The 19,992-nt window shown below is 43.3% G+C and overlaps 1 protein-coding gene across 1 annotated transcript; it reads right to left on the reverse strand.

The window, feature by feature from the left end:
* Window positions 1–1,026: 1,026 nt before the first annotated feature.
* On the reverse strand, window positions 1,027–12,628 carry ADCK2 (aarF domain containing kinase 2). The gene is given in 7 exon segments (XM_063946582.1): window positions 1,027–1,094; window positions 1,382–1,462; window positions 2,438–2,483; window positions 2,621–2,749; window positions 4,576–4,839; window positions 6,073–6,215; window positions 12,463–12,628. Coding segments are annotated over 7 exon segments (897 nt in total).
* Window positions 12,629–19,992: the final 7,364 nt, after the last annotated feature.

Below are 19,992 nucleotides of genomic sequence, written 5' to 3' on the forward strand. Positions count from 1 at the left end.
AGTGTGTCTACATTCACACAATTCATTTATGTTTCATATACACCTTATATACACAGTCTGAAGGTCATTTAATACAATATTTTTTAATAACTGTGTGTATTAAACAAAGTTTGTGTACATTAAGCCATCAGAAAACAAAAGTTTCACTATCTCACTCTCGCTCAAAAAAGTCCGTATTTCGGAATATTCCGTATTTCGGATATTTGGATATGGGATACTCAACCTGTATACAATTTAATTAAATAGATGTATAATAGTTAAGACTAGTCAGACACAATAAAATAGAAAGATTGAGGGAAATCTAATCTAATCTTGATTCTTAATTAGATAAAATATAAATGAGATTAGATAGATAGAAAGATTGCTGAAAACATAAAATAATATAAAATAGATAATACTAGATAAAAAAAGATAGTGACATTAGCTAGAAATTAGATTGTTACTTGTAATGCAGTAAATTGATGAAAAAAGTACGCATGTGTATGCACTGCAAAATGCAGGCGCGATGGACAGCTGCAAAGTGGATCGCCGGTCGGCGGCGGGTTTGTGTGAAGGATCCATTCGCATGGGCGTTCGCAAGGAGATTGACAGGAAGAAGGCATTTGTGGGTGTCAACTGACCGTTTTCAGGGAGTGTCAGGAAAAACGCAGGCGTATTTGAAGGGAGGGTGTCTGACATCAAATCCAGTCCTGAACAGCCTGATATGATCGCAGCGGCTGAGTAAGTCCTGGGCTGCGCATTCGCACACTTCCACAGCGAAAATACACTCCTCCTGTAGGCGGCGACTATCTGATCGCAGGGCTGCAAAAACCGCTGCCTAGTGATCAGGTCTGAATTACCCCCCCCGTAGGGGGCCATTGCTTAACGTGTTTCATTGCAGACCTAAATCACAAACACTTTAGAGGGAGACTTGTACTTTATAAAAAAGGAGGAACATGCCAAGTTGATATCTGAAGTTTCCATGTGAAGTTTGAAAATGTGAATCACAGAATCTTCATCTAGGTCTTCCATTGTACATCATGTTGTTCATTCCATGGAAGTGGCATTTTATAACAGGAAATGCCTGGCTGCTTCCTGAATGTCAGTTTCTGGGTAACATACATAGTAACATAGTATCTAAGGTTGAAAAAAGACAATTTGTCCATCGAGCTCAACCTATTTGTGGTCTCCTATGCAGGATTATTTGGTATAAAATTTTGACTGAAGTTGATGACTGCCGTTACGTTTTATCCCTCTTTTTTATAATAACCATAGTGCGTGACTATGCCCCGTAACCCTGGATATCCTTATCCATTAGTAATTTATCTAATCCATTCTTAAAGGTATTGACTGAGTCCGTCATTACAACTACCTCAGGCAGGGAATTCCAAACACGTATCGTCCAACGCTTGGCCAAGTCCTTCCAAGAAGCAAATGGCGAATGTGATAGATGGAATGTTGCTCTCCAACTTCACCGGATAAGGAGGAAATTAACAAGGTCAGTCACTGTAGTACTAGAACCTAAACTGCACCCGAAACATTAATACCTAATCTCCAGATACCCTAACAACCCTAGCCCCCTGACTCTAACCCAACCCTAAACCCAAACCATTCTCTAACCATAACCCCTACACCTAATACCTTAACCAACACTGCTACACCAACCAACATATTCTACCCATAATACCCTAACCCTTTGCCCAAGCAACTAAACCAACTTTAATACCTATCCCTAATTCCCTAACCCAATCCCCTAAACTAACCCCAAACCATTAAACCTACCCTGATACTCTATTCCAAATACCCTAACCCAAACCCCTAAATTAACCCAACCCTAATACTCTAACCCTTAACCCTAATGCCCTAACCCTAAAGGGCAGCTGTATTTGCCTTATGGTTCTTATCTGCCATCAAATTCTATGTTTCTATGTATAATTCAATGTAACAATCAACTATTCAATTGAACACAACACAACACATGTTTTGGTCTTAGATCATACTGTATGTCCTGGATTAAGGCCACAACTGGAACAGAAACATTGAAATGAAGATTATATTTGTGAAGCTGACCTGTTACTGATATATTATTTTCAATACTGTACTACTTTACCCTATTATATATAAAGTGGTAAGGAGTAGGGGATGAAGAAAATAAGAAGGTGAGATGGATGCATGAATTATACCTTGTGCTCAGGGCTTAAAGTGGTTCTGGTGAGGTGGTGGAACTCTTGGAGGAGGACCATGGAGGCACCAGGACCTGAAGAAGGAGTAGGTGGCTGCAGCTCATCTGCAACACTAGTGCCACCTGTATCATCGATTGATGCAGATGATGGGGTGGGCTTTTCTGTTGGAATTACTGTGCAGGGCAATGGAGGAGGTGGAACTAGTTCCCCCTACCATTACATGTTGTGGAACTCAGTTCCACCTCGTTCCCCCCACTTTAACCCCTGCATGTGCTTCATCAGCAGTTTGTAAATCTGGGAGAGCAGAGCCGCAATCTGCAGCTAAAGAGAAATACAAACCACATCAAATATTAACATAGAAACCACAGAGAGGACATGCAAGTCAGGAAGCTGAGTCATGGCTGGAGAATGGATAGTAGCACAGTGTTATGTATTCAGTATACAACCCAGCTGCTCACCTTCCCCAGAGATGCTGCATCCTTCCTGGCCTCCTTCACCAGCTCCTCCATCTGAGACTGGAAACTCTGTACATCTGTACACTGATTGACTTTAGCATGGTGGAGGATCAGTCCAGCCACTGTCTCTCCCTACAGTAACCAATCAGAACACAGCAGAAGGACATATTAACACAACTGCTACTGTTTAACTGCAAAGGACCATCCAAACTTGTTAGAGCATACTGAAGGTTTGCAGTAGAGAACTTGACCATGTTTTCAATTTCACTTGATGTACTAAATAATTACAGCTATCAAAATAAGATATTTGTTTTGTTGTCCAGACAAATTACAACAGATCTGAGAAGATGCACTTGGGTCTGATGCATATATACTTTAGGGCTTCATTTACAAGTAGGGTCGGATCATTTGGAAAGTGCAATTTTGCACACTTAATTTGCCTGGTAGAAATATACCTGCCCAACATTATCCCTGCATGAATAAACAAAAGTAACATTTGCATTACAACATGGTTTATTCAGGTGCAAATTCCTCTAAATGAGTCCTACAATGTCACAGCTTTCCTGTTGTTCATATCTAAGTACAACAAAGACATATGTTTGGAGGATAAATGTGCCGAAGACAGAATTCTCCTTTATCTCCACCATTAAAAATGATTACATTGATTTATCTTAAATTCATGTGAGCGTCTTTATAATTTGGCTCTGGAAATAAACAGGCAAGTTCTTGTCTTATGTTGAAATTAATAAACAAGCTACAAAAAAAGGGTTGGATGGACAATCGCAACTTTAACATCTTGATAAGATAAAACCTGATTATGTGGTCTCGGGATCCGGTCTCTAGGTCGACACTATCTAGGTCGACCACTATTGGTCGACAGTAACTAGGTCGACAGGGTTTCTAGGTCAACAGGGTCTCTAGGTTGACATGTTTTAGGTCAACAGGTCAAAATGTCAACATGAGTTTTTCATGGTTTTTCTTTTTGGAACCTTTTCGTACTTAACGATCCACGTGGACTACAACTGGAACGGTAATCTGTGCCGAGCGAAGCGGTAGCTGAGCAAGGCACCTTGCCCGAAAGCGACGAGACACGATGCACTAATTGGGGTTCCTGGTCACTCTACGAAGAAAACGACTCTTAAAAAAACATAAAAAACTCATGTCGACCTTTTGACCTGTCAACCTAGACCATGTCGACCTAAAGACCCTGTCGACCTAGTTACTGTCAACCAATAGTGGTTGACCTAGACACTGTCGATCTAGTTACTATCTACCTTCCATACCACACCCGTGGTCTCTATGGGGTAAATTTACTAAGGTGGGAGGTTTTTTAGAACTGGTGATGTTGCCCACAGCAACCAATCAGATTCTATCTATTATCTTCTAGAAGCAGCTAGATAAATGTTAAGTAGAATCTGATTGGTTGCTATGAGCAACATCACCAGTTCTAAAACTCCCACCTTAGTAAATTTACCCCTAAGACTAGTCAAATCAAAGATAAACATAGCTAAATGCAAACTACCTCTATTTTTTATTTTCATTTCCCTTTGTACTTGCCCAATTGATAAGTTTACATATAACTGTATAATAATGTTATTATAGTATTTTACGTACTTTCTATGAAGGCATCACTAAATGTGGCTGTAGAGCTCACAATTTAATAGACTGACATCTTTTTTTTCTCTCTGTCCCATGATGCTATTATGCCCACCCATCAGTCTTATCCATAGTTGTTACCACTCTTACATTGCAGTTGTTTAAAGGCATTGTTTATTGGAAAATGGGTGGACTGTGGTATCAGTGTGGACAAGGGCAGGCTACAAAGGAACACATATATGTGAATGAGCAGACATACTTTAGCGGTGAAAGACCACCCCCTACATTCTCTCATATCCTGCTCTATGTCAGGACAAGACCTGTTTGATTTTGACCAGTCCCAAAAATTATATTTGATAAACTTGTCTACTTATTTGTCCCAGTAATACTGCAGTAAAGATGGATCGAAAGGTCTCAAGATCCTTCTCCTGCAGTTCAGCCACAATTCCCGCATCCAGCAAGACCAGCCGGGGTGTACTTCGGCGAGGGTGAATATTTATGATAAGTGTGTCATGCATGTCCAATAAAGTGGTCTTGCCGATGCACCCAGAAGTGTGCTGTGGAAATCCTTGCACTAGGATGTTACCGGGGTGCAAATCAGCATGGACAAAATTATCCATGAACACCTGGAAAGGAAACAAAAGGCAATCTATTAAAGGAAAAATATTCACACATTTTTATGCGCACTGGGATGTAATCCCCACTAGATTGTAAACTCTGACGAGCAGGGCCTCTTCCCTCATGTGCTTTGCATTCCCTCACTTATGCCATCCTCGACTCCCGATGACCATCTAGGGCACTGGGTTCAGCTGGCACTGCTTTTGTGGCTATTATACTGCATGTGTTCATACTGTTAAGGCCCATACACATTAGACGATGTCGCTCTGTGAGCGACATCGTCTAACGTTTCCCCCTCCCGGGCCGGCCGGTCGGCGGCCGCCTGTACGCACTGAGCGATATGACCGCTCATATCGCTCAGTGACGTCACGCCCCCGCCAGCCCTGCATGAAGGTCGTGGACGACAGTTCACATCCTTCATGCATGCCCTACCGACAGCGACGATCGTTGCCGACCCGCGGGGCCGCGCATCGGTCGTCGCTGGCGGCATACACACTTAACGATATAATGAGCGACGTCGCTCAAGGAGGGGGAAAATGAGCGACGTTGCTCATTATATCGTTAAGTGTGTATGGACCTTAAGTCTTGTGTGATTTTTTTCTTGTTTTGTGAGCATGGCTTCTGTTTGTTTATTATGTAAGAATGCTTTGGACCCTTTTTGACACCAAATAAATAAGGATATTAATAATAATAATGATAATAAATAACTAGATAGACACATAAATAAGTACACAGGTAGTTTACTATGCTATGAAACTAAACAATTAGAAAAACACATAAATGATGCTCCAGCAGCAATCTTTTACTAGCACCTACCTCAAAGGTCTCTACAAGGATGTTCCATGAAGCAAAGAGTCACAGAAGGGTTGGGTCACGCATCGGGCCCAGTGGCTCGCTTCGCTCGCCACAGGTTATATGGACACACCAACCGAGTGGAAATACACGTTTGTCAGGATCCCGAGCGGTGGCATTTCACCAGCTGACGGGATTCCAGCGTTGGTCTACTGAACACCAGGATCCTGACAGTCAGGATATTAACTGCATCCCGGGCATGAGATAAATTTTGCTAGTCCACCCCAATTCCCAGAATCAAACTGGATTGATGGTAGCGTTCAGAGCTTGGCGGGTTATATTTTCTCCCTTTTGACAGTATGTTCATTGATATGATAAATTTATTTAATCAAGGGAGACATAGATCACAGCATTATCCTTAGAAACCACGGATAGCGCAATCAACTTACTTGCCGGGCCATCAGCATTTCAAACTCCTCCACAACTTCAGGCAGACTCATCCACCTGAATCCTGGGATCAGGTTGAGTATCCGGCTCCAGCTCTTTATAATGAGAAGGTACATACCTGGTAGTATAGACCTGGGTGAAGGACCTGGTGGTAAAAGGAGAAGAGGTACGATCAGGTATTTATTCTTAGGCACAGGTCTGTCTAATGTCCATAGAAACATCAGTATTCTGGAAATGGAAGTTAAAATTGGACCTTAAGGGCAAAACGAAGAATGGATGTACAGATGGAGCCTTCGTTATCTTGGCTGGCTGAGGCATTAGTCGCGATCGAGCATACGCAGCATGTCTGGGTGCAAGGAGGTGCGCCTAGTCGTAGGGAGGTGTACAGAGCGTTTGGCGTTATCTTTGAGTGTAATACCTGCAATCATCCACCAGATGTCGATTTTTAAAATCACCATTGCGCATGTGTGTGGTCTCCATTAAAATACAATACTGAACTACAGCGTAAGAACTACTTTACTTGTGCATTTCATTACGCTACAAAATGCTACAGTATGTCATACAGTATATAACAGGATATACAGTACAGATGCAAATAGTACAGCATAAACAGATGCAAACGAACGTGTTACAGGTACAGTATGGTCTATTGATGTTAGGGATATGTGAATGTCAAAATCCTGTAGTATTAAGTATAATGTGGAGAGATAAAAGCTCCTCCCTAAGTTCCTGGATGCCAAATCACCGTGCTTTGCATCTCTATGCAGTATTTTGTATTTGAGTACTAAATAGCATGAACAGCCGTACAGTACTCTGCTGTAAAGGCTGCAGCGGCAAGTGTTATCTTTCTAAGTGTAATGGGGAGAGATAAAAGCTCCTCCCTAAGTTCCTGGATGCCAAATCACTGTCCTTAATATCTCTGTACAGTATTTTGCATTTGAGTGCTAAATAGCACGAACAGCTTGTAACGTACAGCGGCAAGTGTTATCTTTCTAAGTGTAATGGGGAGAGAGAAAAGCTCCTCCCTAAGTTCCTGGCTGCCAAATCACCGTGCTTAGCATCTCTGTATAGTATTTTGTATTTGAGTACTAAATAGCACGAACAGCTTGTAATGTACTCTGCTGTAATAGCTACAGCGGCAAGTGTTATCTTGATTAGTATAATGGGGACAGATAAAAGCTCCTCCCTCAGTTCCTGGATGAAATCACCATGCTTAACATCTCTGTAAGGTATTTTGTATTTGAGTACTAAATATCACAAACAGCGTGTAATGTACTCTGCTGTAAATGCTACAGCGGCAAGTGTTATCTTTATAAGTATAACGGGGAGAGATAAAAGCTCCTCCCTAAGTTCCTGGATGCCAAATCACAGAGCTTAGCATCTATGTACAGTATTTTGCATTTGAGTACTAAATAGCACGAACAGCTTGTAACATACAGCGGCAATTGTTATCTTTCTAAGTGTAATAGGGAGAGATAAAAGCTCCTCCCTAAGTTCCTGGATGCCAAATCACCGTTCTTAGCATCTCTGTACAGTATTTTGCATTTGACTACTAAATAGCACAAACAGCTTGTAATGTACTCTGCTCTAAAGGCTACTGCGGCAAGTGTTATCTTTATAAGTATAATGGGGAGAGATTAAAGCTCCTCCCTCAGTTCCTGGATGCCAAATCACCATCCTTAGTATCTCTGTACAGTATTTTGCTGTAATGGCTACAGCGGCAACTGTTTCTTTCTAAGTATAATGGGGAGAGATAAAAGATCTTCACTAAGTTCCTGGATGCCAAATTACCGTGCTTAGCTTCTCTGTACAGTATTTTGTATTTGAGTACTAAATAGCACAAACAGCTTGTAACGTACTCTGCTGTAATGGCTAGAAGTGTGCACACTTCTATTGAATGTCCAGGTATATTACAATAGATTAAAAAATGTTTTTTTTTAGAAAGTGAGTATCAGAAAAAAATATATACGCGCACTTTGGGAATCGAACCCTGGACTCTCTCATGGGAGGCTGAATACTTCACTGATTGCCAAACCACTTCATGGAAGATACACAAGCTCATGTGTAAAAGTACTGTAAGCAGCTATTCCTTCCCATTGGTGTTTGTTTATGCCGTTAATGGACTTGGATGCTCATAATGCAGAACATGGTATTTAGCCACCATCTCCCCTACCCCCATCTCACTTCCCCCTTACCCCTGGGAGCCTCCACAGTTCATACAGTAGACAGGGAGGGAGGTCAGGTTACAATAAATGTACAACACAATACTGTACTGTATATGAAAATCAGATAGAGAACTGCAGTTGCTTTGATAGATGTGTAAATGGTACAGTAGCAGTGATCCCTTCTCATAAAGTACAACAATGCTGACAATCTACAGTACTGTGTTGCTCGAAAAGCTAGTTGCATCATTATACACTAATTTATATTAATTGGTATGTCTACGAGTCCTCATTGCCGCTGTTTATTTTAGATAGCGGAATGAGTTGCTCCTGCAGATTTACCCTGATTTATGTAAAACCTGTGTGCACACTTCTATTGAATGTGAAGGTATATTACAATAGATTAAAAAATAATAAAGTGATTGACAGAAAAAAAAAATACACTTACACTTTGGGAATCTAACCCGGGACTCTCAGCATGGGAGGTGGAAGACTTCACCGCTTGCCCACACCACTTCATGGAAGATACACAAGCTCATGTGTAAAAGCACTGTAAGCAGCGATTCCTTCCCATTGGTGTTTGTTTATGCCGTTAAGGGACTTGGACGTTCATATTGTACAAAACATACAGTATTCTGTTCTGTACATACTTTAACGTCAGTGAACTGCATTATTGCTTTCACACATTAGTTGCGTCTGCATACACTATATTAATTTTTACTCTATTGCTTTGTCTATGGGACTTGGACGCTCACATACAGTAACATGGCAATTGACAAGTGTTTTAATACGTTCGTTTGCATCTGTATAAACTATATATATATATATATATATATATATATATATATTTTAATTGACCCTCTCCGTCTGACCATTGGTCTGTGTGTACATTAATATTACAGTCGTCCCTGACCATTTGCTTGTACTGTAGATCATTCCGCCGCTATTCACTCTAAAGTACTGGATTAGTGGAGCATTGGCCACCTAGTGGTGGATATGTGTATTGCATGCTGAGTATGTAGTCGTGCCTCAACGCGCTTATCCATGATTAAACTCAGCAACCTAGGCTACCGCCTAGGTGTGATTAAACCTCAGTTTAGGTGGAAAAACAGCCAAGATAACGGAGGCTCTATCTGTATATACAGCTTTCTTGTTGTGTGTGGTTGTGCTGAGCTATCTTTTGAAGAAAGTACACACATTTTGCATGCTACAGTAGGAATAATTTCAAGCAGCAGCTTCTACTATGGAGTAGGAACAGGGCTGCCGTTGGTGATGCTGCTGGGTCTCCACCGCCTTGTCCCCACCACCTGGGTCCCTGTACTATGTACAGTTCACAGATGCCAGGACCGTCTGTGAAGCGGTTGGATCGCACACGGCGATCCAACCTGAATTAGGCTCATTATCTTCTAGAAGGTGCTAGATAAATGAAAAGTAGAATAAGATTGGTTGCTATGGGCAACATCCCATCGTAAATAGAACTCCCATCTTAGTAAATTTACCCCAGATTCTTCACTTGTCTTTGCCAGTGGCATACCAGCAGTTTACACTGCACTTACTAGATACCTAGTGTGGTTGACCCAATGTTCACTGAACAATCTATCAATTACCTACGTACAAGAGATCATTTGAAGCAGTCAGGCAGGGGAGGTTTTACAGAGGGAGGGGGTGCCCTCCTGGGGGGGGGGGGGGGGTGGAGGGGGTACCTCCCCTCTGACAGCGCTGTAGACTCTGGTTTCGTTCCATTTTACTGCCATTTTCTCAGTGATTTCTGTCTACAACACTGGCTGCCGTGGGACTCTGGAGGGGTAAGTATAATTATATGGGTGCATCTGTAATAAGATACACCAGTATAGACAGGAGTACATGCCTTTGACAAAGTTCCTCACAGGAGACTAATTCTCAAACTAAGAGAGATTGGGGTAGAAAACACTATTTGTACTTGGGTGAGTAATTGGCTGTTTAATAGGGAACAGCGAGTGGGGATTAATGGGACGTACTCTGAATGAGCTTCAGTACTCAGTGGAATACCACAGGGTTCAGTACTCGGCCATTGCTGTTTAACATATTCATCAATGACCTAGGAGAGGGACTGGAAAGCACAGTGTCAATTTTCGCAGATGATACTAAACTATGTAGAATAATTAATTCAGACAAGGATGTTGAGTCTCTACAAAATGGCTTATCTAGACTGGTGGTCTGGGCGGATAAATGGAGAATGAGGTTCAATATAGACAAATGTAAAGTTATGCACTTTGGGACTAAGAACAATCAGGCAGCCTATAAACTAAATGGGGAAAATGTAGGGATAACGGTAGTTGAAAAAGATTTGGGCGTGCTCATCGATAATAAACTTGGTAGCAGTACGCAATGTCAAAATGCAGCAACAAAGGCTAATAAGGTGTTAGCATGCATAAAACGGGGTATGGAGACAAGGGATGAGAGTGTAATCCTGCCACTGTATAAATCATTGGTGCGGCCACACCTGGAATATTGTGTACAATTTTGGGCACCGCACTATAAAAAAGATATCTTGGAACTCGAAAGGGTTCAGAGGCAGCCACTAAACTGGTTAAGGCGTTAGAGGCACTGAATTATGAGGAAAGACTTAAAAGGTTAGATATGTTCACACTGGAAAAGAGGCGACTAAGAGGGCACATTATTAATATTTATAAATACATTAAGGGACAATACCAGGATTTATCAAATGATTTGTTTACCAAAAAAACACGAGGACACCCCCTGAGGTTAGAAGAAAAAAAATTCCATACTCAACGGAGAAAAGGGTTCTTCACAGTAAGAGCAGTAAGGATTTGGAATTCTCTGCCATAGAATGTAACAATGGTGGACTCAATCAATAAGTTTAAAAATGGATTAGATAAATTCTTAGCGGGGAAAAAATATCCAGGGACACAACATTTAATTAACAAAAAATAAATAAATAAATATATATATATATATAAAAGCAAAGAAAGGACCGGCACTCCTCTTCCCGGATTACATTTTATCACTTGTATTCACTGTTCACCTTGACAAAGGGGCGCTTGGACCCCGAAACGTTGGACTATGTTTTGTGTGTAAATACACTTTAATCTACCACAGCCTTGGAGTGCCGCCTGCTTTGTTACCTTACCTTCTTATATATATATATATATATATATAATTATTTTTTTTTAATAATATAGGTTGAACTCGATGGACAATTGTCTTTTTTCAACCTCAACAACTATGTAACTATGTAACATGCACAGTGAAGTTGATTGTTCCTAGTAAATAGGCATTTCTTTCACTAATATTGTCTACACTGTGCAGGTAGCAGGCATATTTGTGCTGATGCTATTTTATAGGAAATTGATTATCTGCATTCTCATAGGTTGGATCTTACCACAGTGAGCCTGTCTCCACCTCCCACATAAGTGACGGTTAAGCACGTTAAAATTCCAGCATGCTCACGAGTGATGAATAAATCTATATTGCGCAAATACTTGTAGTTAGAAACTAATTTGCAGAATGTATGTCACTAAGGGCCTAATTCAGGCCTGATTGCTGTTGAGCGAATTCACAAGGCGGGCAATTATTGATCGACTGCGCACGCATATGGATCATAGTGCGCAAACACGAGGCCAAACTGCGGAAAAAAAACAAGCGGTTTTTTTGATCGCTAGGCGTACGCAAGTTGATTGACAAGAAGCCGGCGTTTGGGGGTGGTAACTGTCCGTTTTCTGGGAGTGTCAGTAAAAACGCAGGCGTGCCCAAGCGTTTTCAGGGAGGGTGTGTGACGTCAGCTCTGGCCCTGATTAGCCTGTTTCTATCGCACTGTAGGAGTAGGTATTGAGCAACACACAGACTGCACAGATTGGAAAAATCATTCAATGGTGAGTGAGTTGCAAACGAATTTGCAGCTGACCGGCGTACGCAGAGATTATGGACAGGCGTATTCAGACATGCACGGGGAGGATATTCACTCTGTCTGGGCGGCGACTATCTGATCGCAAACCTCTGCAAATTCGCATAGGAGCAATCAGGTCTTAATAGGCCCTTAATTTCCAAAAGTACATGCAACAGTATAATTTGTAGATGTTCTCCTAATGTTTATCCTAAAAGAAAGTTAAATAGATGTATGGTATAATATATATATATACTTATTTGCTTCACATTTGATTAGAAACACTGTAAGCTTAATATGACGGAAGAATAATACAGTTTTGGTGATTTGGATTATGTAGTACTTACTTTTACAGCCACAGGGATGAAGTAATGAAAGTCTTCCCCTGATCCTTCTGTGAGGGAAAGTGACTCCTTGCTGGATATCAATAATACTTTTAGGCTGCTTGAAATCGCCAAAAATTCCAGTTTGCATTTGAGGCATGGGAGGTGCGAGGACTGAGTCAAAATCCATGATCTCTCCCAGACACAGAGTAGGCTGAAGAGACTGAATAATGGATAGGTCAGCGTAAACCTTGTATACCTGGGAGACACAGCCAGAGCCGGCCCTAACCAATACGATGCCCTAGGCAAGATTTTGGCTGGTGCCCCCTAGCACCACCGCTGGTTCTGCCTCTGACCTTGCACCTCTTTCCCAGCACCATTACCCCTCACCCATAGCAGTCCTTGTACCCCCTATATTTTAAATTGGAACAGTTCACACATTTGACGCACAGCCCAAAAAGGGGCATCTTCTTGCTGGGAAGGGACATGGCCACACAATAGTAACCCCAATTCCAATTACGCCACACAGTACTGCAACTTTATTCACATTTTATCTTGCGATAGTGTCCATAATTCATATTACATCCCACAGTAGTATCACTTTACCTTATAAACGTTACTCCTCACAGTAGAGCCCCTTATTCACATTACATCACACTGAATTGCTCCTTATTCACATTACACCACACCTTATTGCTCTTTATTCACATTAGACGACACAGTAGTACCCTTTCTATTTGCAACGCCACATAGTAGAGCACCTTATACACATGCCACACATTAGTAATGCATTTATACACAATTCCACACAGTAATGCCCCTTCCACATACGAGACACATTAATGTCCTTATAAACATAATGCACCTTACACATTATGACAACCTTTATTAATGCCCTTTTACACATAATGTCCCTTACACATATGCCGCACATTATTAATGCCCTTATACACATAATGACACACATAGTGCCCCCTACACATTTGCTGCACATTATTAGTGCCCCTATACACATAATGACACACATACATTAGTACCCTGTTACACATATGCCGCACATTATTAATGCCCTTATACACATAATGACACACATAGTGGCCATTTACACATATGTTGCACATTATTAATGCATTTTTACATGACACATAATGCTCCTTACACATATTCTGAACACTACTGCACAACCAACCCACTCACATGCACACAGCACTCACACTTCCACTAAAACTGTAACCTCTGCCTCTGCTTGGATACAGATGTGTCCTCACAAATCTTGCATCAATGCTAACATCGGGCACTTTTTTATTATGAAAATGCATCTTATTTGCATTGCTATGTGGCTAGGATGCACAAGCAGCTTCTGCTGATTAAACGGATATGCAGCATGCCAATATACTGTGTGAGACTGTGGCTGTATCTGCATATGAAATGCTACATACAGAATATAGGCATGTCGCATATCATTTTAATCAGCAGAAGCTGATGATGCCCCTAGGCATATCAAATGCCCTAGGCAATTGCCTAGTTTGCCTATGCCTATGGCCGGCTCTGGACACAGCCAGAAGCTATAGGGTACATAGAAACTCAGTACATGTCTATAGTCATCTCCAAAGGCTCTCTTCAAGCAGAGCTCAGTGTACTTCCAGGGGTGTGGGTCACCTTAATATGTAGTTTGGAAAACATGTCACAGAACTCTTCAGAGAAAAGGTCTCGGCAAGTGCTAGCCCATTGGCCAATACAGGTCAGTCCTGAGGACTGTGTGGCCTTGAGTACAAGATGAAGCCAAAGAGAATGAATACTGGCTGAAATGAATGTGAATGGGTAGGCCAGAGCCGGCCCTAGGCTTAGACAAACTAGGCAAATGCCTAGGGCAAGCAGATTCTGCTTATTAAAATGATATGCGGCATGCCTATACTCTGTGTGTGACTGCCGCTGTATCTGCATACGAAATGCTACGTTACAGTGTATTCCTGGAAATCACTGTAACGTAGCATTTCATATGCAGATACAGCTACACACAGAATATAGGCATATTTATTATTTATTATTTTAATTAGCAGAAGCTGCTTGTGCATCCTAGCCACATAGTAATGCAAATAAGATGCATTTTCATAAAAAAAAGGCGCCCGACCTTAACAGAGCAGCCAGCTGACTCATGCCAGGCATCTCCTACTGCATGACGTATTGAGGCAAGATTTATGAGGACACATCTGTATCCAAGCAGAGGCAGAGGTCACAGTGTTAGCGGCCATGTGAGAGCTGTGTGCAGGTGGGTTGGTTGGTTGTGCAGTAGTGTTCGGCATATGTGTAAGGGGCATTATGTGTGGCATGTGTATAAATGCATTAATGATGTGCAGCAAATGCGTAAGGGACATTATGTGTCTCATGTGTATAAGGGCACTAATAATGTGTGGCATATGTTAAGGGACATTATGTGTATAAGGGCATTAATAAAGGTTGGCATAATATGTAAGGCGCATTATGTTTATAAGGACATTAATAATGTGTGTCATATGTGTAAGGGGCATTACTGTGGTATTATGTGTATAAAGTCATTACTAATGTGTGGCATTATGTGTATAAGGTGCTCTACTGTGTGGCGTAACGTATAGAAAGGGCACTACTGTGTAGTCTAATGTGAATAAAGAGCAATATGGTGTGGTGTAATGTGAATAAGAAGCAATTCTGTGTGATGTAATGTGAATAAAGGGCACTACTGTGAGGAGTAATGTATATAAGGTAAAGTGGTACTACTGTGTGATGTAATGTGAATAAGAAGCAATTCTGTGTGATGTAATGTGAATAAAGGGCACTACTGTGAGGAGTAATGTATATAAGGTAAAGTGGTACTACTGTGTGATGTAACGTGAATTAGGGACACTATTGCATGATAAAATGTGAATAAAGTTACACTAATGTGTGGCATTATGTGTATAATGTCAGCATCCGGAGTCTTACCTCCAGCATGGTCCCCTGGGGGTTACCTTCCCGGTGGTTGATGTGGCTGCGGCGGTGGGGAACTGTTTGCGACAGGGTTCTCCGAGACATGTGTGTGGCTTTTGGAGGCCAGGGGCCAGGGTCTGGAAAGCCGAGTGTTGCGGCAGGGAGCCGCTGCAGCAGGGTCATCTGGCAGATAAACAGCTTCTGGGAGTCAGAGGCCGGAGCTGGGTAAGCTGTGTGCTGCAGCTGTGAATGTCCCCTGTGCTGGGGGCCGCCATGTTGAAGACCTGTGATCTGCCAATGGGAATTCCCACTCTGTGTCCAGCCAATCCAGTGTAGTCTTCCCTTATAAAAGGGGGCTGACTCAGAGAGAGGATGCCAGTGCTTTAAGTTACTTTCTTGTGAAAGGTGCTCTAGCACTGTGCTCCCAGGTTGCTCCGGGTGCCCTGGTTCTGGTTGCTATTGTCTGTTGGTTACCTATCGCCACTGCAGTCCCATTGCTTAAAGCCTGTCGTGGAGTGCTAACAGGGTCCCAGGCTGTAGAGATAAAGGTGGTTCCCGCGGATGTCTTTCAATCACAAGCCACAGTCTTCATTTCTTCAAAGTCAGAGTTGTTCAGCCTCGTCTTTCAATCACAAGCCACATTCTTCATTTCTTCAAAGTCGGAGTTCCTCAGCCAAATCTTTCAATCACAAGCCACAGTCAATATTTCTTCAAAGTCAGAGTTCTTCAGCCTCGTCTTTCAATCACAAGCCACAGTCTTCAATTCTACAAAACCGGTGTTTTTCAGCCTCGTCTTTCTGATTACTATCGCAGTCTACAGTTCTTTAAAACCAGAATTGTTCAGCCTCTTTTTTCAAATCATTAACCATAGACCCCAGTACTTTAATTCAGTGTCTTTCAATCACTCAAGGATCAGTGTATAGTTTACTTCTCATTAAAACTGCAGTTACCGTCCTACGGAGTTCTCCTTCTTCTCTTATACTAAGGCCTCCACCCCATGAGTAGGAACTACATCCGGCCAGCTCGTCTACTCCCTTCACAGGCAGCTGTCCCTTCAGCCAAAGCTTGGTTGTCGGAACCCCAACTTACGCCGAGCATGACATATAAGTTGCACTACTGTGTGGCGCACCATATTGAAAGGGCACTACTGTGTGGTGTAATGTGAATACAGAGCAATATGTAGTGGTGTAATGTGAATTAGAGGCACTACTGTGAGGAGTAATATTTATAAGGTTAAGTGGTACTACTGTGTGATGTAACATGAATAAGGGACACTATCACATGATATAATGTGAATAAAGTTGCACTACTGTGTGGCGTTATTTGAATTGGGGGCACTATTGTGTGGCCATGTCCCTACCCAGCAAGAACACACCCTTTTTGGGCTGTGCACCAAATGTGCGCACTGTTCCTATTTAAAATATAGGGGGTAGGGGCACCAAAATGTGGACTGCCATGGGTGAGGGGTGATGGTGCTGGGAAAGTAGTGCAGAGTCGGAGGTGGAACTAGCAGTGGTGCTAGGGGGCACCAGCCAAAATCTTGCCTAGGGCATCATATTGGTTAGGGCCGGCTCTGGGGTAGGCCAATAATAATGGTCAAAATTTCAAGAGGAGAATGCAAGTGCGCAGGTCCATGTTAATAATGAATCGGATCTCCTTCAGTAGAGTGTTCTGTGGCTTCCAGTCTTCTAATGAAGGCCCAGATTTCAGTGCCAGCAGAAATGGCTCCTCCTGTCGGAGCAGTCCCTCACATAGCATTGTGGTTGTCACATATTTAATGCCGCAGCACATCAGTGTTATCTTTGACAAGTATTTTATCTTGCTATGCATTGCTGTGGGTCTCTGATATTGTAGTGCAATGTCCCGCCACCGCCAGCTAGACAGATCCTGGGAGTTGTTAAGAACATTGATCATTTGGTAAAAGGTGAATCCAGCTCTGAGCCGCAAAGCCTGTAACATTGTAGGACAGGATTTGGTTGATACAAATGCCAATCATGCAGTATCAATCTGAAATCCCTTAACGAAGGGTTGAACACAAAACTGTATCTCAGTCAAAGAGACGACTTGTGAGTGACTAATGTCTTGTCTTCCCCGTCGCTCTGGGGCTCCAGGGACATGCAGTCAGGGGAGGCAGGGGAGGCAGTGCCTCCCCTGTCATTTATGATGAAAATAATACAAGGAAGATACTTATGACACATATTATGTATCATATGTATCTTCGTTATAATACTCTAATCATTTTGAGACATTAGACTAGTATAGGAGGCACTGCTAGCAGTGCCTCCCGTAGTCAGTGTTAATGGGCATAAAGTGGGGGGCGGGGCCAAGGACAGGGCTGCAAAAGCCCATTGAAAAAACGACAATACAGCGGCACTAGTAGAAGTGCCTCTGGGACAGGGCCTGATGTGATTGGACAGCGGATCCAGGGCTGGATCCGCTGGTCCAATCAACCACGCGCTGCGGCGTCGCTCACCTCCCTCTCCTCCTGTCCTGTCATCGCGGTGCCGCTGGTGTGTTAACCTCCGTGACCCCGGCAGAATGTGAGGTGGCCACTTGCTACTGATCCGCACCTGGTTGAGGGTCGGAGCCTTCCGCCTCCCTCCCCCATGTAGTTGTCTCCCCTGCAGCGGCCCGATGATTACAGAAGCCACCTGCTGCTTCCGCCGGCAAGAGAGGACCTGGAGTCACCCTGGAGTCCGGAAGCTGTACATCTGATCCGAGGTTCGTCTCTCCCACTCACACTCTCCCTCTCTCACTCTCACACACTCTCACACACTCTCCCCCACCCCCACCCCCCTCCCTCCATGGTAAATGTATTTTTATTTTCTTTGTTCTTAAGTAGCTCATTTCTGTACTCCTTCCTCCCACTTCTCTTTCTCATCTCTTTCCCATTCCTTGTGTCATTTTTTGGGTGGATGTACTAACCTCCCCTGCAGCGTTAAATGCCTTTCTCTGCTGTCCCCAGACATCTCGGTAACCTGGCTCCTCCCCGTCCTGGCGCTGCTATTCGCTCCTGTTGTTTCCGCGTCACAGCTACCTCTCTGGATGCTGTGATATGAGCACATGCGTCGCCAGTGAATACCAAGGCTCAGCGCGGCATCCGCAATGCTGAGTCCTGAGTGGTTGCGGCGGTGAGGAGGCAGTGCATGTGAACAACAAGAAGCGAATAACAGCGCTGGGACGGGGAGGAGCCAGGTTACCGAGGAGATGTCAGGGGAGCGCAGAGAAAGGCAGTTAACGCTGCCGGAGAGGTTAGTAGTACACCCCGCCCTTTCTCACCTGTTTATTCTCTCTCTCTCTCTCTCTCTCTCTAATCTCTTGGGGTTTTTTTCTTACTTTTTTCTCCCCTACAGGTCCCCCTATTGGATTCTACTGGACAAGTGGACGTGATTATCGGCGTGGGATGTAGGTAAGTATGTGTGAGTGCGTAAGTGTGTTTTAATAAATTTTTACTTTCACGGTGTGTGTGCGCTGTGTTTTTATTTGGGTATTTTTGTTGTTGTAGAACTACAGGTACCAGCGGACCCGTTATTTCCCTGCATGCTGGTACTTGTGGTTCTCCAAGTACCAGCAAGTGGGGGAGGCTTGCTGGGCCTTGTAGTTCCACAACAAAAAAACAATATCCTTTTTTATTTACACACTTATGGCTATCAGCCCGGCACCCACCGCCCAGGGGTGCTGGGGACAGCCTCGGGCTTCACCCCTGGCCCTTGGGTGCCTGGAGGGGGGGACCCCTTGATTTAAGTGGTCCCCACTCCTCCATGGAACCCCGGCCTGGGGTAACTAGTTGGGGGGGTAATGCCACAGCCGCAGGGACCAATATAAAAGTGTCCCCCGGCTGTGGCATTATCTCTCTGGCTAGTGGAGCCCGGTGCTGGTTTTAAAAATACGGGGGACCCCTACATCTTTTGTCCCCTGTATTTTTGGAGCCAGGACCGGACTAAGCCCAGTGCTGGTTGTCTAAATATGGGGAATCCCTGTCCAATTTTTCCCCCAGTATTTAAACAACCAGGACCAGCTCAAAGAGCCCGAGGCTGGTTATACTTAGGAGGGGGGACCCCACGCATTTCTTTTTAAATTTTAACCCATTCACACCCTTTTTCACAGATAAGCATGCACGGATCTCACTGATCCGTGCATGACTATCACAACACACCAGCAAAAAGCTCAATTTTATTACGAATTCCATGCTTTCCCGAAAGTGTTTGGCTATTGTCGGCAGTGATTGAGAATGCAGTGATGCAAATTAGTGGCGGAGGGCTGGGTCAGTTGATGGTGGGCGAGTTTGTAAGCCATTGGCTGTGGCAGCGGGCATTGGCTCAGGGGCAGTAGCGGGCATTGGCTTGGCGGTGGTAGGGGTCATCGGCAGGATTCGGCGAACATTATGGCTGCAGTGCCTCACCAGGCACTGACCTCACCGCACGCCACTGCTCTGAGGAAATGAGTAGCCTGTCACATGACAGACATACAGAGTTCCAAAATGGAATTATATCAGAGTGCCAACATTTTACACTCCGCGACATAATAACTGATTCCCAGGATGGCCTTGCCTCCAATGACATTATGGCCTCTATAAACTCTCATATAGCCACATGACTCACAGCCTACGGT

The sequence above is a fragment of the Pseudophryne corroboree genome, chromosome 12, assembly GCF_028390025.1.
Source record: "Pseudophryne corroboree isolate aPseCor3 chromosome 12, aPseCor3.hap2, whole genome shotgun sequence".
NCBI classification, from domain to species: Eukaryota; Metazoa; Chordata; class Amphibia; order Anura; family Myobatrachidae; genus Pseudophryne; species Pseudophryne corroboree.